This window comes from Sarcophilus harrisii, chromosome 3 (genome assembly GCF_902635505.1).
Source record: "Sarcophilus harrisii chromosome 3, mSarHar1.11, whole genome shotgun sequence".
Lineage (NCBI taxonomy): Eukaryota > Metazoa > Chordata > Mammalia > Dasyuromorphia > Dasyuridae > Sarcophilus > Sarcophilus harrisii.
Window position 1 is genome coordinate 545,816,512 of NC_045428.1, and position 18,480 is coordinate 545,834,991.

General features: G+C 44.6%; 1 protein-coding gene across 3 annotated transcripts in view; it reads left to right on the forward strand.

Annotated features, from left to right (window-relative positions):
• KCNQ4 (potassium voltage-gated channel subfamily Q member 4) overlaps window positions 1–18,480 on the forward strand; it is a 74,724-nt gene that overhangs the window by 33,112 nt on the left and 23,132 nt on the right. For all 3 annotated transcript variants that reach the window (XM_003765423.3, XM_031962249.1, XM_031962250.1), the window contains exons 2-6: window positions 14,801–14,891; window positions 16,516–16,642; window positions 17,008–17,183; window positions 17,947–18,072; window positions 18,279–18,389. In XM_003765423.3, coding sequence (XP_003765471.2) covers window positions 14,801–14,891; window positions 16,516–16,642; window positions 17,008–17,183; window positions 17,947–18,072; window positions 18,279–18,389 — 631 coding nt within the window. The remainder of the gene's footprint in view (window positions 1–14,800; window positions 14,892–16,515; window positions 16,643–17,007; window positions 17,184–17,946; window positions 18,073–18,278; window positions 18,390–18,480) is intronic.

Consider the following 18,480-nt stretch of genomic DNA (forward strand, 5'->3'; position numbering starts at 1 on the left):
GTGGCTTTAGCTCACTTCCTGTCACTGCTTTTGTCCTGTCTAGCAAGCTTTTCATCTTAGACCATCAGTTCCAGAAGTGGAAGGGATTTCTGCTGGCACTTAGTTCAATCCTTAACTGAGTAGGAAGTGCTTCAATAGCATCCTCAAAATGTCATTTAGCCTTCACTTAAAGAACTGAAATTTTGGATAAGTCACTACTTCCCAAGGCAGTCCATTTCACTTTTGCACAGCTCTTTTTTTTTTTTTTTTGGGGGGGTGTGTTATTTGTTTATTTAATGGTTTTTTCCCAGTTACATTTTAAAAAATTTACATGTTTTTAAAATTTTTAAGTTTTAGATTCTGTCTCTTATCCCCACCCACAGTTAACAAATCACATGTGAAGTTATGTTTTGCAAAATATTTTCATAAAAGTCAAGTTGTTGCACAGCTCTTATTAGGAAGATGGCACAGTGAATAGAGGATTACTGCTCTATTCTGAGCAGTGTTGCTTCTGACTTCAGTACTGCCTGAAGTCAAGAAAACTCATCTTCTGAGTTCAGATCTGGCCTCTGGCATTGAGTAACTGTGTGACTCTGGGCTGGTCACTTAATCCTGTTTGCCTCAGTTATTCATTTGTAAAATGAGCAGGAGGAGGAAATGGCAAACCACTTCACTATCTCTGCCAAGAAAACCCCAGATGACAAAGAGTTGGACATAACTGAAAAACAACAAATCATAGGAAATTTTCCTTTTCACTGACCCTAAATCTGGCTCCCTACACCTTCTACTCATTGTCAAAACTCTGTCTTTTAGAGCAAAACCAAAGCCATCCCTCTTCCCCACACCAGTCTTTTGAAATTCAAAGACAGTAAAAATGTCCCTTTTCTCTTCTCCAGGCTAAATATCTCTAGTTCATTCCAATATTCTCATGTAGTTTGATCTCCATTCCTATTATGATTCTGGCTATTCTCTCCATCTGCTCAGCTTGTCAATGTCATACTTAAAATTTGGCAAATTCCTTATCTTCTCTCGTTCTCAGCTTCTCTCTCTCTCTCTCTCTCTCTCTCTCTCTCTCTCTCTCTCTCTCTCTCTCTCTTTCTCTGTCTGTCTGTCTCTCTCTCTCTGTCTCTCTGTCTCTGACTGTCTGTCTCTGTCTCTGTCTCTCTGTCTGCTGTCTGTCTCTGTCTCTGTCTCTCCTCTTTCTTTCTTTCTTTCTTTCTTTATTTTGTGAGGAAATTTGAAACCATAATTGAACTCAGGTCCTCCTGATTCCTCAGCCATTACTCTATCCACCATACTATCTAGCTGTCCCTGAGTCTCAGTTTTTTCATTAAATGTGAGCTGGTGTAATTCGTGGCTTCTGAGGTCCCTTTTATTTTATTATTTTAATTTTAATTTTTTATTAAAGATTTTTAATTTTTCAAAAGATATGCATGGATAGTTTTTCATCATTAACCCTTGCAAAACCCTGTATTCCAATCCCCCCCTTTTCATTCCCTCCCCTAGATAACAAGTAATCCAATAGATTTTAAACATGGTGAAAATATATATTAAGTCCAATATATGCATATATATTTATACAATTCCCTTGCTGCACAAGAAAAATAGATCAAAAAGGAAAAAAATGAGAAAGAAAATAAAATGCAAGCAAACAACAACAAGAAGAGTGAAGATGCTATGCTGTGATCCACACTTAGTTCCCACAGTTTTCTCTCTGGATGTAGATGGCTCTCTTCAACACGAGGTCATTGGAACTGGTCTGAATTGTCTTTAAGGTCCTTTTAAGCTCTGTTTTTTCCTATGGGCCTATGAACCATGTGGTGTTTTTCTTCCTGGGTCAATGACATCATAGGATGATGTCTTGACTTGGATTAGATTTAAGTGAGACAGAGCTGTACAAAGTTGTCAGTCTCACTGCTTGATAAAACTCTACAGACTTTTTATTGATACATTCTTTGGACTTGTTTCCATGAGGCCATCTAGTTCCTTAAAGAACTTACTGACAGTCCCTGACTCAGTGAATGGCCACCACTCTTTCCCTGTCCAAATCTCTTGGGCCAAATTAAAGTTACAGCTAACTTGCTTAGAATATTCCTTATTGTACCAGGTACCTCCTAGAAAGTGCTAAAGTCATGGGATTTTTATAATCATAGTCTCAGAGCTGGAAGGGACCTCAGAGGGTATCTAGTCCAGCCTTCTATCCAGTGTGGAAATTTCCTCTGTAGCCTCCTTTTTTCCTTCATTTGAACACTTCTCCCAATGAGAGTTCACTACCTCCAGAGGCAGTCTATTCCAATGTAAGATAGTTCTTTTTTTCTTATATGGAGCTGAAATATCTTCCACCCCCTCCCTGACTCTACCCTCATTGGTCTTAGTTCATAGGATGATTGGTTCTTAGAATGTTAGAGCTCGAATAGAGACTCTCCTCTATTCTGTGTAGTAAAATCACTGACTTTTTCCCTTTTTCTTCTTTTTTGAATTATTTTTAATTTTTTTATTTTCCCTAGTTACATGTAAAGACAATGTTTAATATTCATTTTTTGAAATTTTGAGTTCCAGATTCTCTCCCTTCCCCCTGGCCCACTCCCCATATTGAGAAGACAAGACTGGCTTCTTTCAAAGCACAATCTGGGTTCCATTCCAAACTTTTGGCCTTTCCTGATCCTCCACACTTGCTTCCCCCGATTCTACCTCCTCCCTGACTCTCTTCCTCTTGAAATGATTTTACCTCTGCTTACTCATCCCTATGTCATATCCTCTTCAGTAGATTGTAAGCTCATCGAGGGCAGGGACTGATATTTTATCTTTGGATCCTCAGCTCCAAGAACAATGATTGGCAAATACTTTGTGCTTAAAATATGTCTGTGGAAATTGAATCAGATTCCAGCTCCTCATTTTACAGAGGAAAAAAATGAGGACAAGGGAAGGGAGGAACTTTGCCCAAAGTTCTACTGTCTGAGGCAAAGCAGAGCACTTATGATGTCTTTTCCTTGTGACAACTCATCAGATAGTAGAAGGCAGTAACTATGTTCTCCTTGAATCATCTTCAGTTTGAATCATCTTATTCTGGTTATTAATGTATTATGGGGGAAGGAAGAGGAATGGAGACAGGGATAGATGCTCTTTCTCACCAAGTACCTCCCGGCTTGGATGAAGGCACAGAGAGGTAGCAACATTGCTTCCTATGGAGGTGTTGGAATTGGGGAGGGTAAGGACAGGACTGAAGAGGACCTCAATTGCCAAGTTAAGGAGAGTGGACTTTGAGTTGTGGGTAATAGGGAGCCATGGGAGGTTTCTGAGCAGTGAGTGACATTGTCAGAGCTGGGCCTTAGGGCTCATTACTGGGGCTAGAATGGATGGGAAGAGATATAATTTCAACTACTTGGGAGGTGAAAAAGGAGCCCAGAGGAGAGACTGTGAGGGACTGGATGAGGTTGGGAGAGGGAGATGTTGGGATTTAGTGACTGGAGTGACTCAGAGGTTGAGTCCTGCGGCTACACCCAGCCAGGGTCTCTTGTTCTGGGGAGCTGGGGGCAGGACGGGGGACTACACTACCCAGTGATACCCTGGGGGCTCTTCCGCTTTCCCTCTTTCAGGAAGGAGCCCTCCAGGGGCCAGGCTCTGCAGTGTCCGTCAGTGACGCTGACAGATGCCCAGCAAGGAGTGGGGGGGAGGAAGGGAGAAGGTTGGTCACGTGCTGCAGCTCCGTTTGCCATATTTAGAATCGCTGGATCAGGGGAAACGTCTCCTCCCGGCCCCGGCAGCCAGGATTCTTGGAGAGAGACGCACACAGACACACACAGTCAGAGAAGAGGAGAAGATACAGGGAGAGACAAGGAAAGATGCCTGAAGGGGGAGCTGGTGCTTCCTGGGGCCTGAGTTACCCCCCAGCCCGGCCAAGTGTCCAGCCCGAGTCCTGCCTTCTGAAACAGCCCCCCACTCAATGGTGGAGCAATCTGCTTATAGACGTACTCAAAGCGAATAGCGGGAGAAGGGGCAGAGCCTGCATACACTCAGAGGCGGCCAGCTTAGAGAGAGGAGGGATCCCGGAGCCCAAGGAGGCAGCAGCTCTGCCACTCACTGCACGCCTAGCTTCCAGTTCCTCTCACTAGATCAGTTTATCCATCTGTAAAATGGGAATGATGGCGGTGTTTGCTCTCCCTAACTCAAAGGACTCGTGAAAGGAAAGTGCTCTGTGAACCAAGAAGCACCGTAGAAACAGGAGTTGTTATTTTAAGTATTGTCATCTGACCCAATAAATAGAGTCAAATAAATTAAACCAGTCTGTGGTATGAAAGCTCATAGAACCATAGCTTTGGAGTTGGAGGAGACCTCGGAGGCTATATAATCCAACTCTTTCCTTATACAGAAAAGCAAACTGAGATCCAGGAAGACTGAATGTTTTGTCCAAGGTCAGTTAGTCAATAAGCATTTATTAAGTGCCTAGTATTTGCCAGGCACTGGGCTAAGCACTGGAGAGACCAAAAAACAAAAACAAAACCCAGCCCCTGGTCTCAAGGAGCTTACAGTCCAATGGGGGAGCCTCATGCAAACAAGTATATAAATAAGCTAGGGAGAGGATAAATAGAAGATAATCAATAGAGTCAAATCACTAGAAGAGGGATGGCAAAGGCTTGTAGAAGGTGAGATTTTGATTGAGACTTGAAGGAAGTCAAAGCAGTTAGGAGGCAAATATAGGGAGGGAGAGCATTTCAAGCATGAAATGCTCCCCCATGGGGGGTGAGGGGGGAAAGTCAGAGAAAATGCCCAGAGGCAGGAGATGAAGGGTCTTGTTCAAGGAACAGCCAAGAGGCTGGGTTGGATCAGAGAATAAGGAGAGGGGATATTAGATTATTATTAATTAGATAATAAGATTAGAATATTAGATAATATTAGATTAGATTAGAAGCCTGGACACTTAGGAGGCAGGGATGGATCAGGAAGAACTTTGAATACCAAATAAAGGATTTTGTTTTTGATCCTGGAAGTGATTGGGGGAGTCTCTGGAATTTATTGAGTAAGAGAGTGCCACGTTTAGATCTGTGTTTTAAGAAGATCACTTTGGGGGCTGAGTGGGGGTTGGACCAGAGTGAGAAGAGACTTATGTAGGTTGGTCCTCCAGCAGCTAGTGCTGTATATTTTACTTATTTTTTCATACTTATAGTATTTTAATTTTTCCCAATTACATGTAAAGATCATTTTCAACATTCATTTTTGTAAGATTTTGAGTTCTAAGTTTTTCTCCCTCCTTTTTTTCCTCTCTCCTTCTCCAGACAGCAAGGATTCTGATATAGGTTCTACATGTACAATCATTTTAAACATATTTCCTCATTAGTCATGTTGTGAAAGCAGAACTGGAACAAGAGGGAAAAAGCAAAAGAAAGAAAAAGCAACAACAAAAAGTGAAAATACTATTCTTCAATCTGCAGTCAGTCTCTATGGTTCTTTCCCTGGCTTTTGATGACATTTTCCAACATAAGTCTCTTGTAATCTTGGATCACTGCATTGCTGAGAAGCGCTAAATCTATCATAGTTGATCATCACATAATGTTGCTGTTACTATGTATAATGATCTCCTAGTTCTGTCTACTACATTCAGCATCAGTTCATGTAATTCTTTCCAAGCTTTTCTGAAATCTGCCTGCTCACCATTCCTTATAGAACAATAGTATTCCAGTACTTGTTCAACCATTCCCCAACTGATGGCATCCCTTCAATTTCCAATTCTTTGCTACCACAAAAAGAGCTGCTATAAATATTTTTGTGAGTCCCCTTTTTAATTATCTTTTTGAGATGCAGATAATAGTGTTATTGCTGGATCAAAGGATATACACACTTTCGGAGCTTTTTGGGTGCAGTTCCAAATTGTTCCCCAGAGTGGTTGGATCAGTTTACAACTCCACCAACATTGCATTAGTGTTCCACTTCTTCCACATCCCTTCCAACATTTATTATTTTCTTTTTCTGTCATCTTAGCCAATCTAATACATGTGAGGTGGTACTTAAGAATTTTTTTTTAATTCAGCTAGTGCAGTATAATTCAGTTGGGAGATGACGAGTACAGAATGAGAAGAGATGCTGTCCCACAAAGGATGAACTCCTGAGACAAGATTTGAATCCAGATCCTCTGATGGTTGTAGAATGGAAGGCATGGGTTATCCTAGAACTTGGTTCCCCTTCCTCCACTCCTAGTCCTCCTATGTAAGTTAGGCTGCCTAATCTCTGAGATTCCCCTTTCTTGACTGAACAGTGACTTAATGAGAAAGCTGGGAGGGGAGAGCAATAGGATTTCTGCCACCTGCCTAGGGATGGATGATGCTTTCCTATGGGAACTCTGTCTCAACCCGTTCACCTTCCTTAGCTGGACAGAGGTGATATCTCAACCCTAACCCTAGACTGGGGCCTGCTGAGCTTTCCCAGAGGACCATCCCCTGCTCCCTCCCACGCCCCTGACCTGTTATTTCAGCCAGTCCCTGCTGCTGGCTAGTTGCCCAGGTGCAGGAGTGTAGTTGCCCCCAGCAACCACCAAATAGCTGCAGGGAGCAAGCATCCTCTGTGCATGGTGCCCACTGGGGTGGCAGGCTGACTGAGAACCAGTGACTGAAGGGACATGAAAGACCACTCATTTTATGGATAAGAAGGTACAGAGGTGAGGTTAATGACTGACCTAAAATCAAATAAATATTAGGAAGGCAGCCTAGATTTAGAACCTTTGAAAATTATGTTAAAATAGAATATTGAAATTGGAAGGGACCTTGGACCACTATAAAGATGGGGAAGCTGAGGATCAATAAAATGAAGACATTTTAATTGGGGAAAACATTTTTTTTTAATGGAGGCATTTAACTGAGATCACATGGTCAGAGCCAACAGCCTATGAGGGAAGCAGAGGCTAAAACAGAGTCATGATTGTGTCTCTATACAACCAATTCTAACTAAGGAAATTACTGTGTCCTATAGTGGATAGAGAAATGAACTTAGGCACAGAGCCAATAAGCATCAGAAGTGAGACTTATACCCCAGTCTCTCCTGACTCTGTTTCCCTGTGCCCCAATTTCCTCATTTGTAAAATGAAGATAATTCCTTTTTTTTTTTTTTGTTTTTTTTTTTGTTTTTTTTTTATTTAATAGCCTTTTATTTACAGGATATATACATGGGTAACTTTACAGCATTAACAATTGCCAAACCTCTTGTTCCAATTTTTCACCTCTTACCCCCCCCCTCCCTAAATGGCAGGATGACCAGTAGATGTTAAATATATTAAAATATAACTTAGATACATAATAAGTATACATGACCAAAACATTATTTTGCTGTACAAAAAGAATCAGACTCTGAATTATTGTACAATTAGCTTGTGAAGGAAATCAAAAATGCAGGTGTGCATAAATATAGGGATTAGAATTCAATGTAATGGTTTTAGTCATCCCCCAGAGTTCTTTTCTGGGTATAGCTGGTTCAGTTCATTACTGCTCCATTAGAAATGATTTGGTTGATCTTGTTGCTGAGGATGGCCTGATCCATCAGAACTGGTCATCATCTAGTATTGTTGTTGAAGTATATAATGATCTCCTGGTCCTGCTCATTTCACTCAGCATCAGTTCGTGTAAGTCTCTCCAGGCCTTTCTGAAATCATCCTGTTGGTCATTTCTTACAGAACAGTAATATTCCATAATTTTCATATACCACAATTTATTCAGCCATTCTCCAACTGACGGACATCCATTCAGTTTCCAGTTTCTAGCCACTACAAAAAGGGCTGCCACAAACATTCGTGCACATACAGGTCCCTTTCCCTTCTTTATAATCTCTTTGGGATATAATCCCAGTAGTAACACTGCTGGATCAAAGGGTATGCACAGTTTGATAACTTTTTGAGCATAGTTCCAAACTACTCTCCAAAATGGTTGGATTCGTTCACAACTCCACCAACAATGAATCAATGTCCCAGTTTTCCCACATCCCCTCCAACAATCATCATTATTTTTTCCTGAAAATGAAGATAATTCCAACAGTATGTACCTTATATGCAAGGTGTGCTAATAATGCTTAAAACCAGCTGCAGGACACACTTTTAAGTTTACCCCATATTATTATCAACACTTTCCCTATTACTCTCTTAAGTCTAGATAATTAACAATAACAAAAAGAAGAAAAACAGTTTGTAGCATTTGCTGACCACCAAGATATAAATGTTTGCACTGAAAATTTAATAACTGGCTCTCCAAGAAATGGGACTCAAGTGAGAAAATGTGTGTAGAGCATTTTGCAGACTACTATAAAAATGTCCTAAAAGTCTGAGTGCAGGCTAGTGTCGTTCAAGATGGGGACCCCCCATCTGACCCAAATACCTCATTATCACTACCTTCATTTATTTTATAATTTCCATAGTGGTTACTGATGAATATATTTTTAGGGTCATGTGTCACAGGCTTTGAGTCATTTCCTTTATGTCCTGCTCTTTATGAGTCATTTGGAGTTTTCTTGATAGAGATACTGGAGTTGGTCACTATTTCCTTCTCCAGCTCATTTGGCAAATGAGGAAACTGAGGCAAATAGGGTTATGTGACACAACTAGGAAGTGTCTGAAGTCGCATTTGGATTCAGAAAGGTGAGTCTTACTGATTCCAAGACCAGTGCTCCATCCACTTCATCACTGAAACTCTCTTATTTTTACGGATGAGGAAATTAAGACATGATTAGGAGAAGTGACTTGCCTGAATTCACACATATAATAGGAGGCAGAGTCCAGATTTCATCTTATATCCTTCAGCTCCAAATCTGGCCCATGTCTTGCATAGATATAGAGCAATAATTGGAAGGATCTTAGAGCCCATCTCATCTAACTTTCTCATTTGCCCAATTAGGGCAAGGAGGAATTTACCCAAGCTCATAGGGGGAGTTGTCGGGTCTTCCAGCACCAGATCCTACGCTGTCTTCTAGAAATAGAATGTCTCCCCTTGCCCCACTTCCCACTCTGGGCTGGGACCAAGAAAACATATGCTTAAATAAATGTCCAAAGGAGATGCAGCGAGAGTTGTGGAACACTGTGAATGAGTGTGGGGGTCCGGGGAGGTTAGGGGATGACCAGGCTCAGTTGTAAAGTGATAGGAGGGTCAGGGGATGAGATAAATTCTAGACTGGGAGTCTGGGGCTCTGGGTAAAAGGAGATGGTAGGAAGCAATGGAGTAAGAGGCAAGAGACCTCGGTCTGGGTCCCAGGTTCTCCACTGACTCACTGTGTGACCTTGGCTAAACCCCTATCCCTCTCTGAAACTCAGTTTCCTTCTTTGTTAAATGAGTAACATCTTAGGTCCCTGCCAACTCTTTTTGTTCCAGTCCTTCCAGGAATGCATCTAGAGGCAGCTTTGCATTTAGGGTTAGCTATCTGGATCCCACAGGGGGTGGTCCTTACGGCTCAGAGTTCTTGTATTCCCATGTGTGCCCAGTCTCTTCCTTTTCTGTCCTGGGAACGAGCTGAGTGGAGCCGCAGGACAGCTGGTTAATTATTGAAGAACCAGCTTAGCTGAGCCGGCTCCTGCTCCTGCTCCAGTTTTCTCTGTGTCAGCACTGGTGAGGGCAGGCTAGGAGGAGCTCTGGGTGGGGGGGAGGGGACCCAGGCTCATGCATTCATTCATTTATTTATTCATTCATTCATTCATAATAAATTCATAATAAAATGACTGGGTGACCATCAGTCTCTTCCAGACTTGTAGGTGCAGGGGGAAATAAGACCTATGCAAGCATCCTAATCACCCCCCCCCCCCCCCCCCCCCCCCCCCCGACTTACTAGCTGTGTGACCTTAAGCAGTCACTTCCCGCCGGACCTAAATTTCCTCCTAGAAATGTCAGTCATTACTGTTATTTCAGCTCTGACTTTCTGTGTCCCAAGGTCCCTCTCATCTTTGACATTTTATGTTCCCAGGTCCTTTTTAGCTCCACGTTAGCTCTAAGGTGCTCCTCGCTTGGATATCCTTTGTTCAGCTGTAAAGAGACTCCCTAACACTGAGAGTTATTTCAAAGTGGGATAAGCTGCCTCTGGAGGAGTGAGATTCTCCTTCCTCTGGATGCCCATTTTGGAGGAATGTCACTGAGAAAATTCCGGGTCAGGTACAGGGAGGACCAGACAGCCTGGGGAGCCTTGCCAGCTCGAAGCAAAGGATTCTGCGTCCTTTCAGGTCTGAACCCTATGAATAGACAAAGTTCTCTGACATCAGAGGAGGGATGATCAGAATAGACTTTCTGGAGGTGGTGTTGGAGGGGGCTTTACTCAGGTAAGAAATACACAAAATATAGGGGGTTTTCGGAACCCAAATGACTTTCCCACAGTAACAGCCTCTTTTGGTGATCCTCAGGGCTAAAGCCATCCTTCACATACACTGAGAGATCCTTTTTGGTGTCTTGCTTTCTTCCAAGGGGAGGCAACATGGGATAATGGACAGCAGACTGCTTCTAGTTTAGAGGACTTGGGTTCAAATTCCACTTTACTTTCCCCAGCCTCAGTTTCTTTATCTGCAAAATGGAGGGGTTGACTTAGATGGCCTCTTCCACCTCTAGATTTATGAAATCTCTTGCAGGAGCACAGCTATAGTTGACTTGGAGATATGGGATCTCAACCTGCTCTCTATTCAGCAAGTATAAATTAAGCACCTACTGTGTGCTAAGATATTGTGCTTCTCTCACACTGGACAGTGAACTCCTTGAGAACAGGAATTGTTTTTTTGCCTTTCTTTATATCCCCAGTAATTCACACAGTGCCTGGTACATAGTAGGTTCCTAACAAATACTCCTGGACTTGACTATGTTAGGCATTGGGGATACAAAGACAGAAAGGAATGGATCCTGTTCTCTAGATGTTTCCTTTCTCCTGAGTAGTGGGGAAGGACACAATATGTACACAGATAATTATTTATTATATGTAAATATACACACATATATAAGTATACATGTGTTCATATAGGTGTGTATATATGTATGTTTATATATGTGTATACACACATATTATATATAACTTTTGAGAAGTTTTATATATATATATATATATATACACACACACACTATAATAATTGGGGAAAGGGCATTGAATAGACACTTATTAAGTTCTATGTGCCAGACACTGGGGCTACAAATACAAAAGCAGACAGACAGTCCTATGAAGTATGAAAAGTTTGAAAGACATACATTTTTAATTTTTTTTATTTTAAAAAAATTTTATTATCATTTTTCTCATTAACTGTTAAGCAACCAGAATTGATTGCTATCTGTTGTGAACAATTACTCTTCCAAGAGCAAATGAGCATTAATAGGCCACCATGATCCATCTTTGGTTCACAAGAGACAGCCAAATGACCATTCTTTTATTAATTACTTGCTAGCCATAATTAATAAAATGATTGATTACCCAGAAATTATGTCTCTTAAACTTTTTATATGTCACAGTTCCTACTTTCTGGGAGTTCATATTCTAAGTAGAGGAGACAATATATGTAGAAGATTGAAAGGTCTGCTGGTACTTAGAAAAGACCTTGTATAGGCAGGGATATCTGAAGTGAGGTTTGAAGGTGGCTGGGGGTTCTAAGAGGCAGAAAAGAATTTGTATTTGATCTTCTAGGGAACAGGGAGACTCTGCAGTTCCTTGAGCAGTAGAGTGTGGTGGTCACACATCTACTTGAGAAATATCAGTTTGGCAGCGGTGAGGAAGATGGCCGAGGGGAGGGGAAAGTGGTTGCAGGGAGTCCTATTAGAGGGCTAACTGCAACAGCCCAGGTAAGAGGTGATCAGGGTCCAGTCTAAGCAATTGCTGTGTGAACGAACAGGAGAAAGAAAATGTGAGAGACTTTTTTTTCAGTGAATAAAAATCTATTTTCTCTCTTCCAACTTCCCGGCTGCCATTCCCATTGGAGGCAAAAAAGAAAAAACAACTGGTAACAAATTTGACTATGCAAATATGCATAGTCAAACAAAACAAATTCCTGAGTAAGTCAGGTCCCCAACGCCCATTCTCTCTGCACTCGAAATGCATCATCTCTCACCTGTCAGGAGGGGGTAGCGAGCCCGGTCAGTGATCCTCTGGAATCATGGCCTGTCATTAAAACATGAGGGATGGGTCATCGAGACTCGGCAGCTGATTGGATGGAGAAGCGTGGGGGAGGGGGAGGGCTGGAGGATGACTCCAAAGTTGCAAACCCAAGGGATCTCAGAGAGAAGTGGGGACTTCAGGAGGAAGGGCGTTTCCAGCAGGGAGGTTGGTGAAGGGAGCTCAGGGGAGAGATGGAGCTATCCCTTAGAGAATCCATGGAAGAAAATGTAAAGAGGGAAGAGAAGACAGCCCAGGACTCATCCATATATAGGGTGAAACTGCAAAGGACACTGGGTAGTGTCAGATATATGGGAGAAGCAGAAGAAGCAGGGTCAGAGTGTGCGAGAGGAGGGAATAATCAATTAAATGAGAACAAGGGAACAAGTGAGAACTGGGAAGTTCTGGGAAATGACAGTTGTCTGATGTCTTTTTTTTTTTTTTTTTTTTTTTTTTTTTTTTTTTTAAGAGATTGGCTGAAAATAGGAAGGTAAGTTAAGAGTGACAGTGTCAGGAGCATCTAGATGGTGCAGTGGACAGAGCGCCAGCCCTGAAGTCAGGAGGACCTGAGTTTAAAGCTGGTCTCAGACATTTAACACTTTCTAGCTGTGTGACCCTGGGTGAATCCCTTAACCCCAATTGCCTCAGGGGAAAAAAAAAGAGTGATAGTGTGAAGGAATGGACTGGTCTGGGAAGGGGAAAATCTGGACATGTTGGTAGATTGCAAGGAAGGACCTGATGGATAAGGGGATTAAAGATAAAGGGAGAGGGAGTTCTTTGACACCCTGGGTCTCCCTACCCAGATTTTCCTAGCAAAATCTCATTTTTGTCTTCATCCTTTCATGTCTTGAGTTTGGGGACCCTTCAGATCATGCTACTGAATGTATTCATTGACATAAGCTTCATGCAGAAGAAATACTCCTACTATTTGATTTTATTGGCTCGTTCCAAAATACCTTTTTGTAGGTTGACTATGTTTAAAAAAATTAAGGTAGGAGTTCATTCTTTTTTGTCATTGTTGTTGCAATCTTATTGAATGTAAGCTTCTTGAGGACAGGGACTGTCTCTTTGATATAGTCTCTCCAGTGTTTAGAACAGGACCCTGCATTGTTCAATTATGTCTGACTTTTAATGACTTCCATTTGGCGTTTCCTTGGCAGAAATAAGTAGTTTGCCATTTCCTTCTCCAGCTCATTTTACAGATGAGGAAACAGAGGCAAAAAGGGTTAAATGACTTGCCCAGGGTTCCACAGTTAGTGTCTGAGGCTAATTAAGATGAGTCTTCCTGACGGGCACTCTATCCATTGTAGCTTGTCCTTTGGCATATAGTAAGCACTTAAATATTTTTCATTCATTCTTTTCTTGGTCTTAAGATTTTAAAGCTTGTTTCTGAGGAAATAAATATTTCATAGAAAAGAAAAAAGAAAAAGGAAGGTAAATGATTGAAGGGGGAGAAGTTTCAGAGAACACAGGAGGATATAGAATTAAGAGTATAGGTATTGGGGCTGGCCTTAGCAATGGGAAAGGCTATCTCTTCCTCTAAAACTGAAGGAAAGAAGGTGAGAAGGGAGATTTCCTTAGTTTCCCCATCCCTTTGCTACTCAGTTGACGCAAGATCTTAAGGAAGATGCTTCTCCTTCCTGGATTAATCCTCAGTGATTAGATGGCCTCTGAAGTCCTTTCCAGTTTTAAAGCCATGTCTTTCTCCCTTGCTGCCATTTTTCCCACCAGCTACAGGAAGAAAGGCCTAGATTCGGCAGAAGGGAATGGGAGCAGGGAGCCCCTGTCAGACAAGCTAACCATCCCCAGAGTCAGGGGTCTGGTCTTTAGGTCTGGAGCAATAGCAGTAGTTGTTTGCTGTGGTTTTTGTAGGTTTAGAGTTCCAACTTTAAGGGGCTATGGAGATGACCACTCAGTGATTCCCAATCTTGCTGAGTGTGAAGACCCCTCTCTAAGGTCAGAATAGTTTTCAGAGACCCTCAGACTAGTAGTGATACCACAGTGTCCTTGGTTTGAGAAAATATAAGATGATCCGAAGGAATCCATGTGGCTTTTAAAGCCCTAATACTTGGCCACCATTTTGCCTCATTTCAGTAAGTTATTTTCACATGCCTTCCATGCAGCCAAACAGCCACTACTAATCCCTATGGGTGAAGGTCCATCTCCTGCCTCTGTGCTGGAAGGTGGCCCCCCTTCTCCCCTCCCTCTTAGCTTCATTGGAAGCACAGTTCAGGAGTTCTCTCCTATGGAAAGTCTTTCCTCATCTCTTCCTCCTACCCCAGGAGTTGGAGCCCCGTCTCTGAAAATTACACTGCATATAGCTTTGTGTATATTATATGTGTCCTCATCACAGTGCTTCTCTCTCCCTCCCAGTAGGATGGAAGCTCCTTGAGAGCAGGGTCTCTTTCTCCTTTGTTGCCCAGCTTGGCGCCTTCTACCTAAGTGCTTTATAACCCCTGAATCCAAGTGAGCTGAATTGCAGAAAATCTGCGTCAGACCTTGAGCCAGACCTTCCTGCTTCCAGAGAGGCTGTTAGGGGGCAGTGGTGGTGGGGAGTCAGGGCTTCTGCTCCTCCATGTTCCACCCTGAAGATCTCCTGGGGGGTCCCTGTGGCTGATAGGGTCTGGGCTGCCCCCGCTTTCTTAGTCTCATTTGCTGCTCCTCCCTTCCCCAGCCCCTTCCCCCTCCCCGGTTAGCCCCCGAGTGCCCTTCAGCCATGCAGTGGACGGTCCTGCTGTTCTTTCAGATTCTTGCTGGTCTTTAGCTGCTTGGTATTGTCAGTGCTGTCCACCATTCAGGAGCACCAGGAGCTTGCCAATGAATGTCTACTCATTTTGGTAAGTAAATGGGGGCCTGACAGGAAGGGGCAGGACCAAGGCTGGTCCGGGAGCCTCAGCTGGTGGTGGGAGGGGGTTTTGTCCCCGGGCATCGGGCTCTGTGGAAAATTCCTCCCAATCTGGCTGAGGCTGCAGCCAGGGGTGTGAGTGGTGATAAATGTAGCCAGAGTAGGGTGGCTGTCACTGGCACTTACTCTCCGGGAGCTTGCCAGGGCCTCTTAGGAGGTACTCTGTCCCTCTCTCCTTCCCTGACTTAATATTGGGACGTGGGAGACACGGCGTGATGGTGGAATTCAGATTCATGAGATCTGAGTTTTCAGCTGAGCTTAATGCCTCTGGGCCCCCTTTTGCTCATCTGGAAAAGGAGAGAATTGAGTTAGATGGTCTCCAAAGACCCCTTCTAGTTCTAGATACTACGTTCTCCTCTGAAGGGAGCTTGGTTTGCTTGGTTTGCTAACAATCCCAGGGCCCACTGAAGACCCCGACTTGTCTCTTTAGGAAATAGGAAAGGGGAAAGGGTCTCTGGTCCATGAGGTCCTCCAACCTGCAGGACAGTTCTCCACAGGGGGCCCCTAGGCTACAGAGAAGTTCTGTGTGTATTGGAGGAGGAAGGAGGGACCATAGTGCAAAGAAAAACTCAGAGAAACTGAGTTTCTGTCATGACCTACTGGCTGTGTCATTTTGGACAAACCATATAACCTCTTTGGGCCTCAGTGCCCTTATTTCTGTAATAATTATGGCTTAGCATTTATATAGCACTTTATAACTATCTAACTGGATTCTCACCCGGTAACTCTGGGAGATAGATGCTTTCATTATTCCCATTTTATAGCAAAGATGCTAAGGCAGAGAGAGTTTGGGGACAAAAAGAGAGAAGGCCGATGGAGGAGATTCATGGGAGTTTTCTATGGTGACGGAGAATTTTGATCTTGGAGCTGGGTCCCTGCAGGGCAGAAGTGAGGGAGGGGACTAGGAAGGGAAATAATGAAATGGAAAGCTGACGCGGTCCAGATAGGGGGTCTGGGAATGGGAGAGAGAGTCAGAGCCGGTCTGGATGCAGTCTTTTGGGTGGGAGATGGCCATTTGGGGTGACCTGCTTTCTACTCTATAATCGGAGACTTTCTTAAATTTCTGGACATAGAACCTTCAGACTGAGAGGAAGATACTGCTCTGTTCCCATGGACTACCACCCCTCCATGTTGGGGAGGCAGGGACTTTTTAAAGAAACCCCTGGTTGGAGAGACAGCCCTGCCCCCCAAGGAGCTCCCCAAGATATGAGGAGTATTAGGGAACCCTTGTGTCCCGAGGGAACCCTCCCAAGCTGAGGAAGCCAGGGAGAATGAGTGGCCTCTTCTGGGAGCTCCGGAGCTGAGGGGGAAATATGTGTCTGTCCTCAGGAGCTTCTGGAACGTGGGAAGGAGTAGGGGATCCCTGAGTGAGAGGCGGGGGCCACGGACCTGCCTCGGAGCATCCCTAAGGAGAAGTAGAGACGTAACCCCTGCATCTCCTAGGGAGCTCCAGTCTTTGTGTGACCAGAGGGCCACTTCTCAAGCCTTTGGCCCCAAGATCAGAGATTAGAGGTCAGGTCCTCCCTCCAACTAGACCAAGCCTTTCCTTCCCACAGGAGTTTGTGATGATTGTGGTATTTGGCATGGAGTACATCATTCGCGTCTGGTCTGCCGGCTGCTGCTGCCGCTACAGAGGCTGGCAGGGGCGCTTCCGATTTGCCCGGAAACCATTCTGTGTCATCGGTAATGAGAGGCTCTGCTCTCCGACCCCTGCCCCGAGTCTCGACTCCCGACCTTCACCATGACTCTGGCCCCTAGCTGAGGTGCCAGACAATCCTTACTTTTGCCCCCCACTCTTTCCCTGATCCTCAGCCCACTAACCCTGACTGGCAGGATTGGAGCTCCTGGCATGACACTAGTTTTAATTATTAGCCTCCTCCCTCTCTTTCCCTACCAGCTTGGTCCTAATTTGTGGTGAATGACTTCTGACCCCAAACATGGGACCGAGGAGTTTGGGGGTTATGTTTAGAGGCCCCTACAAGGGGGTGCCCCGTGCCCCAGGGCCCTGGTGACCCCCCCAACTCCTCACCTTTTTCCCGTCATCTCAGACTTCATCGTGTTTGTGGCCTCGTTGGCTGTCATTGCGGCTGGTACCCAGGGGAACATCTTTGCCACGTCTGCCCTGCGGAGCATGCGCTTCCTGCAGATTCTGCGCATGGTGCGCATGGACCGCCGTGGAGGCACCTGGAAGCTGTTGGGCTCCGTGGTCTATGCCCATAGCAAGGTGCTCAGGGGGCCCACCCATCAGGCCTTGGGGGAGAGGGTCAAAGACTAGGAGAGAATGGGAAGAGCTTTGATGGGAAATTAGGTCTTTCCCTTCCCCCTTCCCTTTTCCCTTTCCTTCCCCGTTCCCTTTTCCATTCCCTTCCCTTGCCTTTTTCCTTCCCTTCCCCATTCCCTTTTCCCTTCCCTTCCCTTCCCTTTTCCCTTCCCTTCCCTTTTTCCTTCCCTTCCCTTCCCTTTTCCCTTCCCTTCCCTTTTTCTTTCCCTTCCCTTCCCTTTCCCTTCCCTTCCCTTCCCAGACCATAGATTTAAGTAGCACAGTCTGAATTTGAATCCATATCTTCTAACCCCATCGGGCACCCTCTCCATTAACCTTGCTGTGGAATCGCTCACAGATACATTCACCTCTGTGGACTCTGTAGACTTCAGGTTCCACATCTATAAAACGATGGCAGTGGGACTAGTTGGTTTTTGAGCTTCCTTCCAATTCTATGAATCTAAAACTCACCCAAGAATCAGCAGATTTGGTTTTGAGAACTTAGTATTTCTTCTCTACAACGGGAAGGTGAACCTTGGCCCTTCCACTGAGTTCCAAGAAAAGAACAAGAGGGGGTAGCTTGGAGCTCTTCAGTGGGAGTACCACCTGGCCCCAGGGGAGCGGTTGCAGAGGGAAGAGAGATGGGGACGTGCCTGGCCAGGACCCTCTCCCCACCTTCTGGAGCAGTCTTCTCTGTAAACTAACCATCCCGATCCCTCTATGCCAGGAGCTGATCACTGCCTGGTACATTGGTTTCCTGGTCCTCATCTTCGCCTCCTTCCTTGTCTATCTGGCGGAGAAGGATGCCAACTCTGACTTCTCTTCCTATGCCGATTCACTATGGTGGGGCACGGTATGTCCTATTCCCACCCCAGCCCTGGCCCTTCTAGCTCCCTGCGCCTCAGGGCCTCCATGACCTTAACCAAATAGATCCCCTATGCCTCCAAATGACCTTATGCCCCATGTGGCCATTCCCTCAAGTGATCCTGAAGAGATAGATGCCCAAACTGATCCCAAGTGATCCAGTCCCCTGAGCCCTCCTGCTCTCTCTCCCCACAGATCACACTGACTACCATCGGCTATGGGGACAAGACCCCTCATACGTGGTTAGGCCGGGTCCTAGCAGCCGGCTTTGCCTTACTGGGTATCTCCTTCTTCGCCCTGCCTGCTGTGAGTGTCTCTGAGCATCACCAGCTCTGAGTAGGGTGGGAAGGAAGAGGGAAGCAGTCAGGGGAACAGGGCCAATCTCCAGATGTCCTGT